We start from the raw sequence: 18,902 nt of genomic DNA, 5'->3' as shown, positions 1-18,902 counted from the left end.
GGAATACCTGCAAACTTAAATAATCCACAAACTTCATCCACAAAGATAAGGTGTAAATCGGGATGCAACGTTCCGTCTCCTGCAAAAGGATTAGCTTGCAGTTTTTCTATCATACCCGATCTCAAAGTGAATATCTTCATAAAGTTTGGTAGGTTGAGGAGCATATCTTTGCTCTTCTGGTTGGGGTGAAGATACCCCAAACAAGCCCATCAAAGGATTAGTTCCCATAGTGACAAGTAACAGAAAATTTCAGCACACTATATAAATGTTTCCTTAGCTCCACTCACCAAAAGCGCTACACTCCCCGGCAACGGCGCCAGAAAAGAGTCTTCATGACCCAAAAGTATAGGGGATCTATCGTAGTCCTTTCGATAAGTAAGAGTGTCGAACCCAACGAGGAGCAGAAGGAAATGATAAGCGGTTTTCAGTAAGGTTTTCTCTGCAACCACTGAAATAGTAGGTGATAGATAGTTTTGTGATAAGATAAATAGTAACGAGAAAAAAGTAAATAAAGTAAATAAAGTGCAGCAAGGTGGCCCAATCCTTTATGTAGCAAAGGATAAGCCTGGACAAATTCTAATAATGAAGAAGGAGCTCCTGAGGACACATTGGGAATTATCGTCAAGCTAGTTATCATCACGTTCGTAAGATTCGCGTTCGGTACCTTGATAATTTGATATGTGGGTGGACCGACACTTGGGTACTGCCCTAACATGGACAAGCATCCCACTTATGATTAACCCCTTTCGCAAGCATCCGCAACTACAAAAAGGGGTATTAAGGTAAACCAAACCACAGCATTAAACATATGGGTCCATATCAACCCCTAACGAAGCAACGCATAAACTAGGGTTTAAGCTTCTGTCACTCTAGCAACCCATCATCTACTTATTACTTTCCTATGCCTTCCTCTAGGCCCAAATCATGGTGAAGTGTAATGTAGTCGACGTTCACATAACACCACTAGAGGAAAGACAACATACATCTCATCAAAATATCGAACGAATACCAAATTCACATGACTACTAATAGCAAGACTTTACCCATGTCCTCAGGAACAAACGTAACTACTCACAAAACATATTCATGTTCATAATCAGAGGAGTAATAATATGCATAAAGGATCTGAACATATGATCTTCCACCAAGTAAACCAAATAGCATCGACTACAAGGAGTAATCAACACTACTAGCAACCCACAGGTACCAATTTATGGTTTTGATACAAGATTGGATACAAGAGATGAACTAGGGTTTTAAGAGGAGATGGTGCTGGTGAAGATGTTGATGGAGATTGCCCCCCTCTCGATGAGAGGATCATTGGTGATGACTTTGGTGATGATTTCCCCCTCTCGGAGGGAAGTGTCCCCGGCAGAACAGCTCCGCCAGAGCCCTAGATTGATTGCGCCAAGGTTCCGCCTCGTGGCGGCGGAGTTTCGTCCCGTAAGCTTGCCCACGATTTTTTCCAGGACAAAACCCTTCATATAGTAGAAGATGGACGCCGGAAGCCCACTAGGGGGCCCAGGTGATAGGGGGCCGCGCCCTATAGGGGGGCGCGCCCCCTGTCTCCTGGACAGGGTGTGGCCCCACTGGCCTATTTCTTTTGCTCATAAATTCATATAAAATCCAAAAATTTGTTTCGTGGAGTTTCAGGATTTTTGGAGTTGTGCAGAGTTGGTTTCCAACGTTTGCTCCTTTTCCAGCCAGAATTCCAGCTGCCGGCATTCCCCCTCTTCATGGTAAACCTTGTAAAATAAGAGAGAATGGCCATAAGTATTGAGATATAATGTGTAATAACAGCCCATAATGCAATAAATATTGATATAAAAGGGGAGCGACTACAATAGAAAAAGGTGCACCGGTGCAAAAATAGAAAAAACAAGTCTGGGCCTTCTGATCCTGGATGAACGGTCCAGATTCTAGTGGACGGATTTGAGCGCACAGGTACTTGGTTCTTTGCAGAAAACTCCCTTGCTTCTACTCGTTTTGCAGGAACGTGGCTGGGCCTTCTCTTCTTCCTAAGAACACAGCAACGCGAACTCAAATCCCCAACGCGTAGCCGCCAGCTCCAGCTTGCCGACGGTGGCGGCGGGCCAGATCCGGTGCCTAGCTGGGCGATTGCGCCTGGTGGAGGTCCAGATCCATCCATGACCGTCTTGTCGCCGGCGTTCTGGCTGCCCCGGCGGACCTCCTCTGTCCGAAGCTGAGACCTTGTGCGGGCAAGTTTTCCAAGGTACTCTGCTGCGACCTCCATAGAAAACTCTCATTCCATTCTTTCTCCTACCCCAATGAGCCCATTCTCCACACGTCGCCTGCACCCCCGCATCTAACTCCGCCATCTGGGAACGTCGTAGAAGAAATCTCCAGTCTTCATGTATGCTTGTCTGAAAGGTTGATACTGATTTTCATACTTGATTCTGTAGCATTTATTTAGGAAATCACGTTTGTTCAACTTTTACTGCAAATTGTGCATGTCATCTACTCCTCGCAAACAAGAACATAATATTATGGACAAAATTTTACACTGTAAAGAGACTTGTGCTTGGAGTTCAGACTGAAAGTGCCAAGTATTCCGTGAAGAGACTTGTGCTTGGAGTTCAGTCTGTAAGTACTCTATGGAGTAAAATTTCATACTTTCAGACTTGTGCTTTGACGGTCTGGAAGTACTTCTGCTCGTACCAAACTTCATACTTTCAGACTGACAGTCTGAAAGATAACATTCGCAAAGATGACAATCTAAAATTACTTTTGCTTGTACCAAAATTCAAACTTTCAGACTTGTGCTTGGACAGCCTGAAAGTGCCAAATTTTAGAGTAACTTGGACAGTGTGAAAGTCTGAAAGTACCGAATACTTGTGCTTCGACATGTCATCTATGACATACATATTATTAGTACTTCAAACTTCTTCGGCGTAAAGAGTACTCGCAGTACATAATATTATTTAGAAATCATTTTGGTTCAACTTTTACTGCAAACTTCAAGCACAATTCTGTAGCATATCAACTTTATTTAGGAGGACATGATATTTTGACATAGATATCTGAAAGTACTCTTGCTTTAAAATAGTGCTTGGAGCATCTGTTGTATCCTCTATGATAAGATTAAAAAATTCTGGATCTTTGGAAATGATATGAATGGCAATCATATGAACATTTTGTGAAGGTATATAGTTTAATCGTGAGTAACAGTATCTTGGAAGCTTACAGAGATTTTTATGTTTTGAGGTGATTAAGAAGTCAGATATTTGGATTTTGGAGTGAAATGCAATTTTTGGTCTGCATATGATGGATAGATCAAAGCTCGTCGACTAGTACTACGTTCGTCCTCCGCTGTTTTGTTGCTGCATCTCGAACTGAAAATGGAAGGAAGTAGTGGAACGTCGCCTTTAGGAGAGCCCACCGTTCCAGTAATCCCAAACTGTGTACCAACACTATCAGGTGAGAAGACACAGTCTAAAATAGTAGTAATATCGTGTCATTACCTAATTTTTTCGTTAATCCCTTCTTTGATGTTTTTTTGCTGAATATTTGTTTGCAGTTGTGGAATCGGCCAATAGTGGTTTGTAGTTCTTGCTTTTGAAGACTACCTGTTCTTTTTGTCTTGCTATTACTAAATAAATAGAATAGAGTGTTACATTTACAAAGCATGTAAGAAAAATCATCACCGATGTTGAAGTGCCGACGTCGCAACATCTCTATCTTGTGTTCAAGCGATCGACTAGAAGCCAGGGACAAGAGGCTCGAGATGGATCAGTTCCATAGATTCCTTTAGTTGCTGAAATTCGTCACTTGCCTCCATCAACAGAGGTAGATGAAAGTTATGTGAGAGCATATCATCATGTGAAACAAATTGCGCAACTGAAGAATCTTCATCTTTTCAAAAGAAAAATAACCATTTTGTGGTTCACTCGTTATAGGTAATATTGTTCTTCTCGAACTTATGACTGCTCCTCAGTGATTAAACTGTCCAGTGGCTTTCTCTGTCTAGCATATACGCATTTAGGTCGGGCTTTGCAATGAATTTGTCTCTAATTTTCCTTCCATGTGGTTTGTGCATCAAACAATCAAATGGTATTGTTGATGCATATTCATTTCATTAGATAACAATGATTAAAAAACCGACGTCGAGGCGGTGAGGCGGTGAAGGCAAAACCGACGGGCAGCCACCAGTTTGACTCCTCCTCGGAGGTGTGGTGTAAGTTATCCATCCATTTTCCGTACTCTCTCTTTTCCACGATTTGAATTCTGGGCTTAGGCTTCTACGGTTAGGGTTTAACCCTTCGACGCAACAGTGTGCGAGTATTTAAAAAATGTTGAACAAATATTTAATTTTTTGAATAAGTAATAAAAATGTTGATCAAGTATTTGAAATGTTGAATAAGTATTAAAAAATGTTGAACGAGTATTTGAAAAATGTTGAACATGTATTTGAAAATGTTGATCACTTATTAATATTTTTTTTTGAAATATACGAAAATGTATAGTGAAAACGAAAACAGAAATAAAAAAATAGAAAAATGGAGAAGAAAAAAGAAAACCAAGGAACGGAGAAGAAAGAAAAAGAAAAAAAGAGAATACAAAAATAAACCAATATAAAACAGACTCCTTTAACCACAAGTAGGACACGCCCTAGTAGTTTACACGAAGTTGGTATTGGCCTAGTGGCTAGCAGTGTTTCGTTGATTCGTCCAATCCGGTTTTCCACCTTTTTCTTCTCGCTTTCTTTTAAAAGCGCGTTAACAGGCCGCTTAAAGTGGGAAATAGTCGGATGGGCTTGGGCCTAGGGAGAGTTGAGAGTTTTTAGTGATGAGGACCAAAACATTAGAGGATTCCCTAAAAAACCAAAACATTAGAGGACGAAGCGATATGTCGGGAGTTTTTTTCTTTTTGCCAGCTAAACTAAACCCTTGGCCAGTAGTACGAAGAGGGATCCGCTGAAGAGAGTCCCGTCTTGGTTCGTTCCCGTCAGAATCGAATCCTCCCTCGCTGGCCGCCGTCGCTGCCCTCATCCAAATCCAAGGTACGTAGTATCTATCTTCCTCGACTCACCACACCACCCAAAGATCACCACCGACTATATATGCACCCTGTTCGACTCTTACCTGCAAGATCTATGATTTCCTCTCTCTATTTGCAGATCCCTGCATCATATGCTCTCCCGCTTCCGATCCATGGAGGGAGCGGGGACAGGGGACAACTTTGTGAGGAACATCAAGTCTAGGCTGGAAACCCATGTGAGGGCCACAACGGAGGCAGCCGGCCTCTTCACCGACGACCTCATCCTGGAAATTCTCTCCCGCCTCCCTGTCAAATCTGTCCATCGCTTTAAGTGCGTCTCGGTGGCCTGGCGCGACCTCATTGCTGACCCTGCCAACCGCAAGATGCTGCCCCAGACCCTCGCAGGCTTCCTCTACACGTCCTACAGCAGCGGGCACCGCCACTACTTCGCCAGCGTCTCGGGCAGCCTAGCCCCGTTCGACCCTTCCCTCCCTTACCTGCAGCCTACCAAGTACAAGGACATGTCCCTGGTGGGCGCCTGCAATGGCATGCTCCTCTACCGCGGCAGCAACAAGAACAAGGTGGCCCCTTGGTCTTGGGCAGAGGATGATTGCCGTTTTTTGGTGTGCAATCCCGCCACTGCAAGGTGGGTCGAGCTGCCCCCTAAGCCTCCTGCGCCAAAAATCAGATATAGCCTTACTGCAGCTCTGGCTTTTGATCCGGCAATCTCGTCGCATTTCCATGTTCTTCATTTTGAGGAGGACTATCTGGCAAATTATATGACAGGAGTGAGCATCTACTCATCGCGGAAAGGAGCCTGGAGTCGCGGGGATAGTGGGATGTTTGAGAAAGTGCCGCCGTTCTTCATTAGTAAATGTGTCTTTGTCGGCGGTATCATGTATGTGATTGGCGAGCTGCAACACATCAACACCAGCAACGAGTATGTGCTGGTGGGGGTGGACATGGAGGGGAAAGAGTGGAAGACTATCCATGTGCCGTACTGTTCGAGATTTTGTACGATTGGATTGTCCCAGGGATGCTTACACTATGCTGTAGCTAACAATGAAATCCTAGTTCCTGAGATGACACTCTGCTGCCTCAAGGATTGTGATAGCAAAAAATTCGTCCTGAAGCATACCGCCAACATGGATAAGCTTCTGAGCATGACTAGGATGAAGTATAAGGTGGTTGACATTCATCCAGATTCCGACACCATTTTCTTGGTTTCATTTGGAGGTGCTACCTTGGCAGCGTATGATATGCGACATCAGAAAGTTGGTTGTATCATTAATCTTGAGAACAGCACACAACGATTTCTACCCTATGTTCCTCTATTCTCAGAGCCATTAGCGGATGCAGATGGGCAGTAGTTTCTCGGCTAAAGTAGTTGTCCATGTACTTTGGAATCTGCTTGCCAATAATTTAGCTGGTGCTCACACTCCTGTTTGCTTGATTTGCATTTCACAGCAAATGCCTGCTAAACCTACAGATTATGTATAATGTCATCTCCAAAGGAAATTGTTACTCTTGGTCTTATTTACCTAGCACTGGCGTGCTGTTAATCTGGACATGTATTAGTTGCAGAGGGCTTAATTATACTGTAATCAGCCTTCTTATCCATAATAGCCAGTTATTACGATTATCCTAAATCTTGGTGCAGATTGTCGACCAGGGTAGTTTACTAGAACGTTCAGTCATACTGGTTACTAGTGTGTTGCCTAGTCGACCTTTGAGCAGGTTCTTTTTATGTATTTTTGCTATAGCTAATGAATTCAGTAGAGCCCTGGATCTGTTAATAACGGGGAAATTGCATCAATGTCAACAAAATATTGTAAGCTTTGACCAAACATTTCCTGCTGGAAGTGTTTTTTTTTTACGGAACCTGGGAGTGTGTTTGTTTGGTCCTTTTTGGTTTTTTGAAGTGATAAACCAAATATACGTATCATTAGAAGCTTATATGTTTCACATATGAAAAATAGGATCTTGGCAGGTGCCAGGACATGGCCTTTACTTTGTTAGATATGTTGTGACCATAAGATATAGGCTTGTCTGTTGGTTTAAACGTTTAGCATTGTGTTCTCTTAGTAGCCATATATTGAAGCCCTGGTAATATAGTTTTTTTTTTTGAAACGGGGCAAAAGACTTGTCATTTTCATTGATTAAGAAGAGTGAGAATTGCCCGCTTAATTGACGGAAAACCGGGCAAAAACCGACACAACTTAGCCAACAAATGGGCACTACCGGCCAATCTGGCCACCGACATGGAACACAGAGCTGCAGAATAGCTGCACAAGCCATGACGGCACATGCCAACAGATGGCCACACGCACAAACAACCGACAGCTTCGACTTTGACGACGAGCATTGCGAGGGAAATATGCAGGACTTGTGCCGACCATGCCCACCGCAACGACCACCGAGCGCTGTCACCGTCACCACCTGGACTCGCTCCACCGCAGCTCCGACTTCATAGCAACCAAGCAACCACGGAAGAGCACCTCGGACATGCCGGGAAGATCCGACTACCAAAGCACGAGCCGCGACCCAAGCTCCTCTCGACGCCATCATCGTTGCCAAACAGAAATCAGCGCCCCCGAAACAGTCTCCTTAGCAAACCACGCGGCGAAGGTGCCGTCAACCACCGCGGCAAAGATGCCGCCAACCACCGATCTCCAGATGTAGCCGGCCCCGAGATGATGCCCCCAAGGAGGAAGAAGACGTGAAGGCGCCTTCATCGCCTGATCCCGCGGATCTGAGGTTTCCCTCCGGAGCAAAGGGCGCAGGGAGAGGGGAGAAGCAGCACACTGCAGCGACCCTTCCAAGAAAGAGTGCGGCGCCTAAAGGCATCATCGTCGATGCATCCAACAAAGGCCAAAGATAGGATTTCTCCCGGTGAAGCTCTACAAGCAACTGCCCGAACCGGCCGGCCACAATCCGCCACCCACCAAACCTTGTAGATCACCCAGGACCGCCGTCTGACTCCCACTGGCCGCGATATCCCTCGATCTGCCACGTCCAGGCAAACACCGCCCCCTGGCCAAAGCTGCCACCACCAAATCCAGGGCCGCCGCCCCGGCAACCGAAGACCTCAACCGCACGGCCACCGCACACTGCACAGCCAGAGAGGAATCCCGAGCATGGAGGGGGGGCACCCTACCCCAACTCACCGGACGAGCTGCCAGATCCGCAGCCCGTCAGTCGAAACACCAGCTGGCACCACCATGGCACCAAGCAGGAGGAGCGCAGCAAGGGCCCCTCCAGGACGCGCAGCAGGGGGCCATGCCTCCCTCCAACCCAGCACCGCCGTCCGTGCCGGCTGCAGCCGCCAGGGTCTAGATCGGGCTCGCACGGGCGCCACGACCCCGACCGCTCGCCTGGAGCGGCGCGTCCACCGCCGCGACTGGATCCCGCACCGCGTAGGAGACTTCCTCCACCACGAGTCAGGACGCCGCCCCGGAGCCAATCGCCGGACAGCCGCCGACCACACGCCATATCCCCACCCCATGAGCGAGCAGCAGCCAGAGAAACGCCCCGCCGCCGCCGGTTCGGCGCAGGCTTTGCCTGCCGGAGGCCACCGGCGACAGCGAGGGGGATGAGTCTAGAGGGGAGAGGCTGTGGGATGCGGGAGCCGCCGCCCGTGTCGCCTCGGGGAGGGAGCGGCGCGGGGGCCAGGGGTGGGGGGTCTAATATAATATTGATGTGTCTTGTGGTGGTACACATCGAAATCTCTAGAAAGACTTATATTTAGGAACGGAGGCAATACATCATACATGTATACACTGTTTGGAGGGGGTGCTATGCTGTGAAATGGCATTAGCCTTCTCCTCCTGCTGCGACTTCCACCACCACCATGAGTGATGCCTTCTTCTGAATTTTGTGCACATACTTCACTGTATGCTTTACCCTCCATGATTGTGCCGAGCTGGCTTAAAGTACTTCCACCATGATTGTGCCTTGTTCTGAATTTTGTGCACGTACTTCGCAGTATCTTCTTCTGAATTTTGTGCACATACTTCACAGTATCTTCTTCTGAATTTTGTGCACATACTTCAGAATTTTTGAAAGACTAATAGAACAAGCTGTGGGGAGCAATCCCCCTCGTAAGTATCGAAAAACATATATTTACTACTGGCCTGCCAAATTACTCTCCCCGTCTCATAATATAAAAGCGTTTTTGACACTACAAACTACACTAGTGTCAAAAACGCTCTTATATTATGGGACGGAGGGAGTAGCTTTCAATGGAATATTTTTTGTTAGCAATGGTAGTACTCCCTCCGTTCCTAAATATAAGTCTTTTTAAAGATTTCAATATGGACTACATACGGAGCAAAATGAGTGAATTCTTGGTCACGCGGAAGAAGGCCGGCGCCGCCTCTGTAACAGAGAAGAGTGAAGTGCATCCTAGACGACGATTTTCATAGTTCAAGGACCTACGTGACACCTTAGAAATAGTTTGAGGACCTATGATGCACTTCATACTCAACAGAGAAAAATAGAAAGGTAAGACATGAAGATGGTGACTTATACAGTTTTTCCCTTACTGAAATGAAAATGCAGAGCTCCTGCTGTATGATAGTGATGGAGACTAATCCTCTGTTAGTTAGTGCTAGATTCATACTGTACCATTGGTATAATCAGGGGATAGCAAAAAAATTGACCCCATTTTCCCCTGATGCTTTCTGTTAATGAACAACTTAGTTAATCATGGTTTTGGAGAACACTTAATCTTTCCCTAATAATAAAGCAAATAGTGCTTCGGGTTGTACGTCATTAGAATTACCCCGAACTTGACCCAAATTACCCACCACGCCACCCATAAATGTACAAAATGGTTCACTTTTTTTTTAATCACTGCGGGGTTTGATTCTTGTACAAACTGATACACTAATAACTCGCGAAGGTATAACTAGCGCAGTGGCTGGCCCATATGTTGGTCTTGCCGCCCCATTTTATTTATTTATCTTTTTTTCTTTTTCGTTTCTCATTTTTGTTTCTGTTTTTTCTTCTTTAAACTAATCCAAAATTTCCAAAAAATCCAAATTTTGAAAAGTTGCGAGTACTGAAAAATATATCGAGAAATCATAAAATATTTGTAAATACAAAAAATATTTGGGAAATCATAAAATGTTCGTAATTTCAAAAAATTGTTCACATATTATAAAAAATCATGAAACAAAAAATGTTCATGATTTTAAAATATGATTGTGTAGTCAAAACATATCCGGGAATTTGAAAACAATGTCCATGTAATTTTAGAAAATATTCAAAAAATAATAATAAAACAGATTTGCAGTTAACGAACAAAACGAACCATCGCTTAGGTAGAAGTTTTATTAGGGGATCTATAGAGGTCGTTTTATGATTTTATTAGTCCCTCATGCGCCGGGTAAAAAAGGGTTTCCATTTTCTGTATGGTGATGAGCCAAAAAGAAAAATTGACACAGCTTTCTGTGGGTTAGTTTTTACCTTCATACACAGCTATTCTGGTACCGATTTTACTGAAAATACCGGTATGCTAGGTCAAGGCGAGACACATCCATCATTCTAGTTCCGGCAGGGGTCCATCAATGTAGTTTGCTCAGCCAAAAAATATTTCGTTGTGGCGCTTAGGAAATCAAGTCAGGATGAGACCATCACATTTTCAGTTTTTGAAATGACTTCTTAAAAGTCCATTCTCATCATGACATCACTCAAACATAGTTTGTTAAATAAATTTTGAAAATCCTTATCTCATCCTAGCATTTGATTCAGACTTTTTTTTATCTCTACCACATCTGCATAAGCTGATTGTTTTCTCCCGTTGCAACGCACGGGCATATTTGCTAGTCCTATTAACTTCCTCTGATCAGGGAGTCGTGTCCAACACTGACATGGCGGACGGTGAGAAACTTGCTGCCTTGGAGAAGGCGTTGCTCGACGAGAGCGTGGATCTAGTCGATCTACCCTTCTCTCTTCCCATGTCCATCACAGAGGATTTCTCCGACGCTCGAGAGATCGGTAGGGGTGGGTTTGGAACGGTCTATTAGGTTAGGAAGAGACAAAGCACCCCCTCCCCCTCCCGAGCCGCCCCCCGCGTGGGCGACCGGGAGGCCCCCAGATCCTGTCGGCCGGACCTTCCCCACTCCTCCTCCTCCTCCCTTGCCGCCGCCCAAGGGCGCGGCCAGGCGAAGCCTTGCCGTCGCCGGCGGCGGCTGGGACTCGGGCCCTCTCGCTCGGGTGGGGCTGGCGTGGGCCGGCGCCCCCGGGCCGGAGCGCGGCGGCGGGCCGGACGCCATGGCGGGTGGTGGCGGCGCCTCGGCGACTTCGCTTCCCCGCGGCAGGAGGCCTCGCGATCTGGTGTGTCACGGCCGCCAGGGACGGCGGCGGCGTGACCGGATCGGTTCGCGGCGGCGCGGCCGGATCTTGTGCCCAAGTGTGGGCCTTGATCGCTGGTCTGCCGTCGGCACGGTGGTGGGTGCGACTCGTCGGCAGCTGGGCAGATCCGCGGGATTCTACCCTTGTCTGGTCCTTGTCAGCGCGAGCAACTCCGCGGGAAACCCTAGATCTCCTTGGGATCAAGCGATGGCGGTGCTTTTGCGTCGTAGTCCCTCTTTAGGGCATTGTTTTGGAGTTTGCTCCGGTTGAAGGGACCAGCGACGTCGGCGGCGCACGTCTGGTGGAGCAACAACCAATGAAAATCGCGCCAACTACGGTCATGGCGGACGATGGCGGCGTCTTTGATGTCGTTCCCTTGCCGAGGCATCGTCGTTGCAGTCTGCGTCATCAGGCTCGGGATGCTCCAGGGGAAACCCTAGATCTGGGTCTTCCGGATCGGACGATGATGGCGTTTTATCGCTTTCCCTCCTGGGGGCATCGTTTTGGAGTAAGTGATGGCTGGGGGGATGATGGAGCGGTGCTTCATCTCACACATTGATGGCGGCGGATATTGGCGGCATGGCGCTGTGGAGGCTCGTCGTCCGATGCACGGAGATGGACTCGCGTAGGAGGAGGTTGCTGTCTGGCGTTATGGTGACGTCGATGGCAGAGTGGCCAGACAAGGTAGAAGCCTCAATATGATCTGAAGACGGACCTGTGGAAGATGGCGGCGACGACACCCGAGTGCGTCTGACCGGATTGTGCCCCAGTCCCGGTATGTGGCTCGGTTGGGCTTCCGAATGAGTGTTTCGGCTTCCGGCTTTTGATGTTAGGCTTATGTGAGTGGTTTGGGTAGTGGCCCAGCTAGCACCCCTTCATCATTTTGGATAGTAGCGGCATATGTTGTCAAGATGGTGGATTCAGGCACATTGTTGTAATACTTTGTAAGGTCCTCGAGAATAATCAATAAAGTGGCCGTATGCATCTCCCAGATGCAGAGGCCGGGGGTCATCCTCCTTTTCTAAAAAAAAAACAAGGTAAACACAGGCAGACCCTCCGCTCTGAATTAACGAGATAGTACAGTCAAAATCAAAAGATTTTTTAGAGCTGAGATGATTCATGCGAGCTATAGGGAGTGCTTCCAAGTGGTGGCACTGTTGCCGTCAAGCAGCTCTTCGAGAGGTACGAGATCCTGGACAAGAATTTCGTGAGCGAGGTCACCTGTCTCGCTGGGGTCAAGCACAAGAATACCGTGCGATCTCTCGGGTACTGCTCTGAGACGCAGCAAGTGCGGATGCCATACGATGGGAAGCGTGTATTGGCAGATGTGCGGCATAGGCTGCTCTGCTTCGAGTACATGCCCAAAGGGTGCCTTCCTGACTATCCCTCCGGCAAAATCAGACTAGCCTTATAGCTTTCCTTGCATTTCTACTATATAGTAGTAGTAAATATCTACCAACTACAGTCCAGAGTATTTATTAGTTGCCGCTCTTCTGAGCTTTGTTAATTCTTTTTGCACACTAGATGGTACTACCGCCATCCCATAATATAAGAGCGTTTCTGACACGACACTAGTGTAAAAAACGCTCTTATATTGTGGGATGGAGGGAGTAGTTTTCAGCTCTGTTCTTATACCACTGCAGAACATGCACTCTTCGGTTTGGGCATATTTCGATTTCTCATCCTGTTTGCCTCAGAGAGAAGAGCGCACTAACAAACATCTTTTTCTGTTGTGGATTGAGGTTAATCGAGTGTCCAGAAGAAAATTCAGAGCATCTCAATTTTCCAAGCCAAATATTTGGCAAGCCCACTGTCTTTGTACCTGAATTTCGGAATGAAGTGGTAGTTTTTTATTCCAACCGTCATACCCACGTTTGGGCAATGAGATGGGTGTTTTGAAAACTTCCTTCGAACTTGTTGGCATATTGTCTTTGAAAATTAGGCAATCATTCACAAAGGCCCTTGTGATTGAACTTGTTATCCCACTGCATAGTACTAACTATTGTTGTATTGTATACTCTTCGCAGATGCATCTTGTCGACTTCAGTGGACCACACGTTACCAAATAATCAAGGGAATCTGTGAGGGCGTACACTATCTTCACCAACAGCGTATTATTCACATGGACCTCAAACCTCAGAATGTACTATTGGATGATAACATGGTGCCCAGAATTGCGGATTTTGGTCTATCACGACGCTTAAGTGGAAGCCAGAGTCGGGCTATTACTGATCACAAGCTTGGGACAATGTAGGCTAGCAACTCTCCTTGCGAACTTAATATTTTTATCAGTCATCTACCAATTTTTTTGCATACACTTTATTCACTAATAGAACAAACTACACCAAAATTTTGTGCAGGGGATATATGGCACCAGAATTCTTAATTAGCGGAGAAATCGCGTTCAAGACAGACATATATGGTTTGAGTGTTATTATAATGGAGATCCTTATGGGACATAAAGAGTGTTCCACTGTTAAGGAGGTAATTATATTATATGTGAGGTTTCAACACAGAAAATAGTATACAACATGTTTAGAAGATACTACATTCTTGTTGGAAAAAATGCAACGTATGTTCAATCGGTGTATCTAATTAATATTAGAATTTGCATATGACAAGATTTGAATGTTGTCTTTGTAGCAAAATTTTAAAAATTAATAACACAAAATTATGTGCATTATGTGCATGAAAAGATTAATAACACAAAATTAATCAAGTGAGAAATTCAAAATTGTTTGTAATAGGTATCCTTGCATTTGGTCTCTAGTAAGGTTTTCGAGTTGACGAGTCGGTCTGGGGTAGCGACTCGTGAATAGTCGAGCATGCAGTTGCGACTAGTCGCAACTCGTCGACTAGTCGACATGTTGTTGAGTCGACTTTTCTTTTACGACTCATCGACTAGACAAAAAACAGGGGTCTCTAGTCCTAAATCAATGCTGCTGCGTGTTTTTTTCTATTCTAAATGCATGTCGTCCCTCTTTATAACTAACCATGCTTGTCAAATTGCAGGTAGTTGAAAGCTGGACGGACATGTTTGGGACATCAAATAGTCACACATCACTGGAACAAGTAAAGGCATGTGCCGAGATAGGGATAGAATGCACAAACTATTACCCAGGGAACAAGCCGGCACATGGTTTATCATGCGTGGAATACTGGGTGACGCGGAAATTTCAAATTGGCCTGTTACAAGTGATGTAGGTACCTCAACAGAAGGGCAGGTACAATCACTCAATAGTAAATGTATCTACCTCTGTAATTATTTAGTGATGTGTCATGGCCATTTTTGTCATTTTTGTTGCAGACAAGCATTCGCTCCAAGCTGGCGGATGAGTTGAAATTAATGGATAATTCTGCTGTTACACCATCCAAACTGCCACCATCAACGTTGGAGGTGGAGCAGGACGATGGCAAATAGAGCCAGGAGAGGAAGAGGAAGGCATCAAACATGAGTGTGGCGACTAGGGTGATGAGCATCCTCCATGGCAAGCTTACCACGTTCATGTGCAACGAGTACAATAATACGCGTTATTTAGCAATTTCTCGTAAACATGTTTTCATTTTTATTGCAGATAAGCTTCTCCAAGCTAGCAGATGAGCTGAAGTTGATGGGTAATTCGATCGCTAGTGGCAAGCTGATGGATAATTCTATCACACCATCACAACTGCAACCATCGGCACTAGAGGTGGAGAAGGACGATGGCAAGGTGAGACAAGAGAACAAGAGAAAGGCATCACCATGAGTTTGCCTACTGTGGTGATGAGCACCCTCGATGGCAAGCTTACCATTGGCGGCTATGCTATTTAGTGATTTCTCCTAATCTTGTTTTCATTTATTTTTTTGCAGATAAGCTTCTCCAAGCAGGCGGATGAACTAAAGTTGATGGATGATTATGTTGCACCAACCCAACTTCAAACATCGTCACAGGAGGTGGAGCGGGAGGATGGCAAAGTAGGCCAACAGAAGAAGAGGAGGGCACTAACCATGAGTGTGGCGATCTGGGGTGATGAGCACCCTCAGTGGCAAGCTTACCACTTTCATCAGTGACGAGTACAATAAGCGCAAAGAGGTGAGGAAGCACGCATCGTTCCTCGAGAAGGAGTTGAGCGTCATAAATGCTACTTTGGAACTGCCGGAGCTCATGAATGAGCTTGCTCAAGGGGTAAAAAATTGGAGGGATGGTCTTAGGGAGATTTCCTATGACATGGAGAAATGCATTGATGACTTCATCCGCCAATTTAGAGGTGACGATGTGGAGGTAGGCTTTTTCTGGGAGGCTGCTGAACTTCACAAGAGGTTGTGCGAGCTTCCTCAGATTTCCAACCAGATGGAAGAGCTTAGGACTCTTGCGGTACAATCAAATGCTCGATGTGAGAGGTACAAGATTGATGATTGCAAGCCTAGCTATGGTTTTGTATCTGTCGACCCTTGGCTTCCCGCGATCTACCAGGAGGCAATTAGCCTTGTGGGCATTGACGGTCCAATGGAGGAGATTTCCAATCGGTTGATGGATGCTCAGGAAAAACTCAAGGTTGTTTCTGTTGTGCGTTTCGGAGGTCTGGGTAAAACTACACTTGCCAAACATGTGTATGACAAGATCAGGGAAATTTTGACTGTATAGCATTCATTTCAGTTTCAGTAAGGCCTTATATGAGAGTACTTCTCAATCGCCTAAAATTGAAATTGGGGATAAATGAGTGTTCTAACGATCACGGATTTGACGACATCATTGAAGAGCTAAGGCAGTATTTTGCAAATAAAAGGTAATTACTAATTTCTGATAGTCACTTGCATTGGCTACTCATCTTAAATTTGAAGTAAAAAGTAATTGGGCAGTGATATTCCAGATATGATTTTTCCCAATACATGTGGGAAGTTTGATTATTTTCCTGTTTGTATATTTGTGAGATTCAAAACTATAAAGAAAATATCATATAGAGCAGAAATATATCTCCAGAATATTTGGTTTTAGTTTTGTACATTTTTTCATTCATTGTAATAAATGGTAAGGGGGTGGGGAGGCTGAACTGAATACAAGTCTTTTAGGAAAAGAAATGCTAGGTGGCTAGATATTAGAGGCATAAAGGGGCCAAATGACAATGAATGTTGTTCGACCAGGCATTATTATTCAGGCTTGAATATTATGTGATCATGCTTATTCAGCCATATGAGCCACAAATTTAGTTGCATCTAGTTCATTTTAATTTTTGTTGTTTCTGTCTTCAACTTACAGTCGTATTCTGCAATAATATAACATGTGCAAACATTTCAACAGGTACCTTATTGTAGTTGATGACTTGTGAGATCAATCAGCATGGAATACTATTAGTTGTGCTTTTCCAGATAATGGTAATGGGAGCAGAGTATTAGTAACCACACTAGTGGAAGATGTGGCTAGTGTGGCATGTCGCTGTGACCATGAATGCATTTACACAATGAAGCCTCTCAATGAACAAAAGGGAAAATATCTAGTGCTACCATCTATTAGGTGATACGGTGATACAAGGCTGTATGGAGCGTTAGATATACAGGAATGGACTGGATCAGTTTGCTCAGCTGTTTACATATGGCCCCAGTAATATTTGCATCTTGGCCCCCAAAAGAAGTATGTGTCGGTCAAAACTCCTGTCACATGTCTCTCCTTCAAGCCACCGTTTCTTAGGAAATATGTTGTTAAAGAATGCAATCACTAACCCCAGGTGAGAATGATCGTCAGAACATATAGATATAACCAGTAAAATCACGAAAACTTGATATGGCTCATAGGTGCATATGATCATATTATCCGCTCCATTGCTCTGTTTTGGGATCTGGATTCCCACATGTATTCCCATCCGTATTTTAATTCGGTCTGGTTTTGAAACAGTATGCTGTACCCCACGTCTGATCTTCATTTATTGTAGAAACAACAGTTGTTCAGGCACGGTCCAGACCGGTGCTGCATATAGGACCGTTTTTGGTCTACATTCATTGTGGAATTCTGAATCTTTATGGTCTTTCTCAGGTCATCCTGTGCCTCGTCTCTACTGGTCTAACACATATTCATTCCGTAAACACGTTCTCGCTCTTACCAAAATGCTAATCCAACCAGCCGCTTGCAAATCCGGCTTAATGGCCGACTCGCCGGACTCTGCCAGTCAACAGCCCCTGTTATCATCTTCCTCGCGGAGATTTTCTCCCACAACTAGCGCTGCTGCTGACCAATCCAGGTCCGAAGCTTCCCGTCTGATGTCAACCTCGCCCGCTTCCTCCAGATCCATGGCCGCCGGATCCACTACCTCATCGAACATTGGCAGTCTGATACGGTTTACGGAGGAAACCAAAAAGTAGAGAAGACCAGAGAAACTTCTCAATTCACAGAACAATACTAGGCCAAACTGCAAACTGGATCTGACAGGGAAATCTATGGATTCGCGACCACTCCTCTATTTTCCTTCTCTTTGTTCTTCCAATACCTCCTACCTGAGCTTTATTTCCTTTTCAGTAGAGGTGGCGGCTAGTTCCCTGCTGAGCGGGTGTTTCTCTGAGCCCGAGGCTATTTTCTTTGTTTAGCTAGGTAGCTACCTGCTTTCCTTTTCCTGTTCTGTAATATTTGCAATTTGGAGCCTGCTTGAACTCTGGCAGTGTTGTACGCTGTGATTTCTTTGCTATGCAATGGAATCGGGGCTGGGCCCTGTTCTTCTAAAAATCCCTCCTACATGTGACCAAGCCGTTCAGGCGAGGGCAGTAATAATGTGGTGACCGAACCGAAGGTGAAAAACAATTATGTACCAAGGTCCAGGTGCGAGGCACCTCATGTACCATCTGAAACAAACGGATCTGCAGAAACCCACGTTAGCCGGGGATACGCTGTACTTGTATGCTACAGAAAAGCGGTTGCAATACTGGCTTATCTTGTGCTCATATAGAAAGCATTTATTGATCTGGGCACCGATCCACATAGCTGTCCCATGGTCTAGATAATGAGATCATATGCTCGTATGACCCAAAACGCCGTACTCGTAAAATCAACAGTATTCACTTTCAGCACATATTCCTACAAGCAAGCAACACTCATAAAATTTTCCAAAGTTCCAACACAGTAGAACAAACATCCCTTTGCCACATTCTACAGTTTGTTCTATTACAAAGGGAAGCAAAACTAACTGTTCTGGTTCCAAATATAAGAAACAAAACTTGGCAAAATAAAAGAGATTCCACAATACTAGTAATGCCTTCAGATATAAAAGCTTGTTGTTGTCCAGTAAAGCAAACCAGAGCGGTACAATCTTCCAGATTGACAAAACACAGTGCAACGCTTGCCATGAAATTGCACATATATGTAACAGTTATAGTTCAGATTTGCTAAGTTAAACAGGGTGCTACTCCTAAACCTAAAAGGCATATATTACAACTCTTGTCAACTGCTAACGCAGACGATTCCCCTAATTACACAGCAAGAACACTAAAAGGAAGCTGTTTCTGCTCCGGAATCGCTAGACCTAGCCATTTGGTCATTTTGCATGTTTCTCAATGTTGAAAGCATGCACATCATAGATTGGAA

General features: G+C 45.1%; 1 protein-coding gene, 1 long non-coding RNA gene and 1 pseudogene across 2 annotated transcripts; all 3 read left to right on the top strand.

The window, feature by feature from the left end:
- The first annotated feature begins 2,073 nt into the window (after nt 1–2,073).
- LOC119288242 lies at nt 2,074–4,294 on the top strand. The gene is made up of 3 exons (XR_005141144.1): nt 2,074–2,233; nt 3,235–3,438; nt 3,539–4,294. It is a non-coding gene; the product is annotated as an uncharacterized LOC119288242 (long non-coding RNA).
- Nucleotides 4,295–4,773: 479 nt separating this feature from the next.
- LOC119288241 (F-box protein At2g23160-like) lies at nt 4,774–6,477 on the top strand. Its single transcript, XM_037567876.1, has 2 exons — nt 4,774–5,020; nt 5,138–6,477. Exon 2 carries the CDS (start codon nt 5,151–5,153, stop codon nt 6,366–6,368), a length of 1,218 nt encoding a protein of 405 aa, XP_037423773.1. The 5' UTR covers nt 4,774–5,020; nt 5,138–5,150; the 3' UTR covers nt 6,369–6,477.
- A 4,394-nt stretch (nt 6,478–10,871) lies between these two features.
- Nucleotides 10,872–18,902, top strand: part of LOC119284329 — a 20,182-nt pseudogene continuing 12,151 nt past the window's right edge.

This window comes from Triticum dicoccoides, chromosome 4A (assembly GCF_002162155.2).
Source record: "Triticum dicoccoides isolate Atlit2015 ecotype Zavitan chromosome 4A, WEW_v2.0, whole genome shotgun sequence".
In the NCBI taxonomy this organism is placed as follows: domain Eukaryota; kingdom Viridiplantae; phylum Streptophyta; class Magnoliopsida; order Poales; family Poaceae; genus Triticum; species Triticum dicoccoides.
This window is presented reverse-complemented; position numbering and strand designations above follow the sequence as displayed.

Excerpts from the sequence above, each read along its gene's own strand:
- LOC119288241 (XM_037567876.1), top strand. The coding sequence starts at position 5,151 with ATGCTCTCCCGCTTCCGATCCATGGAGGGAGCGGGGACAGGGGACAAC.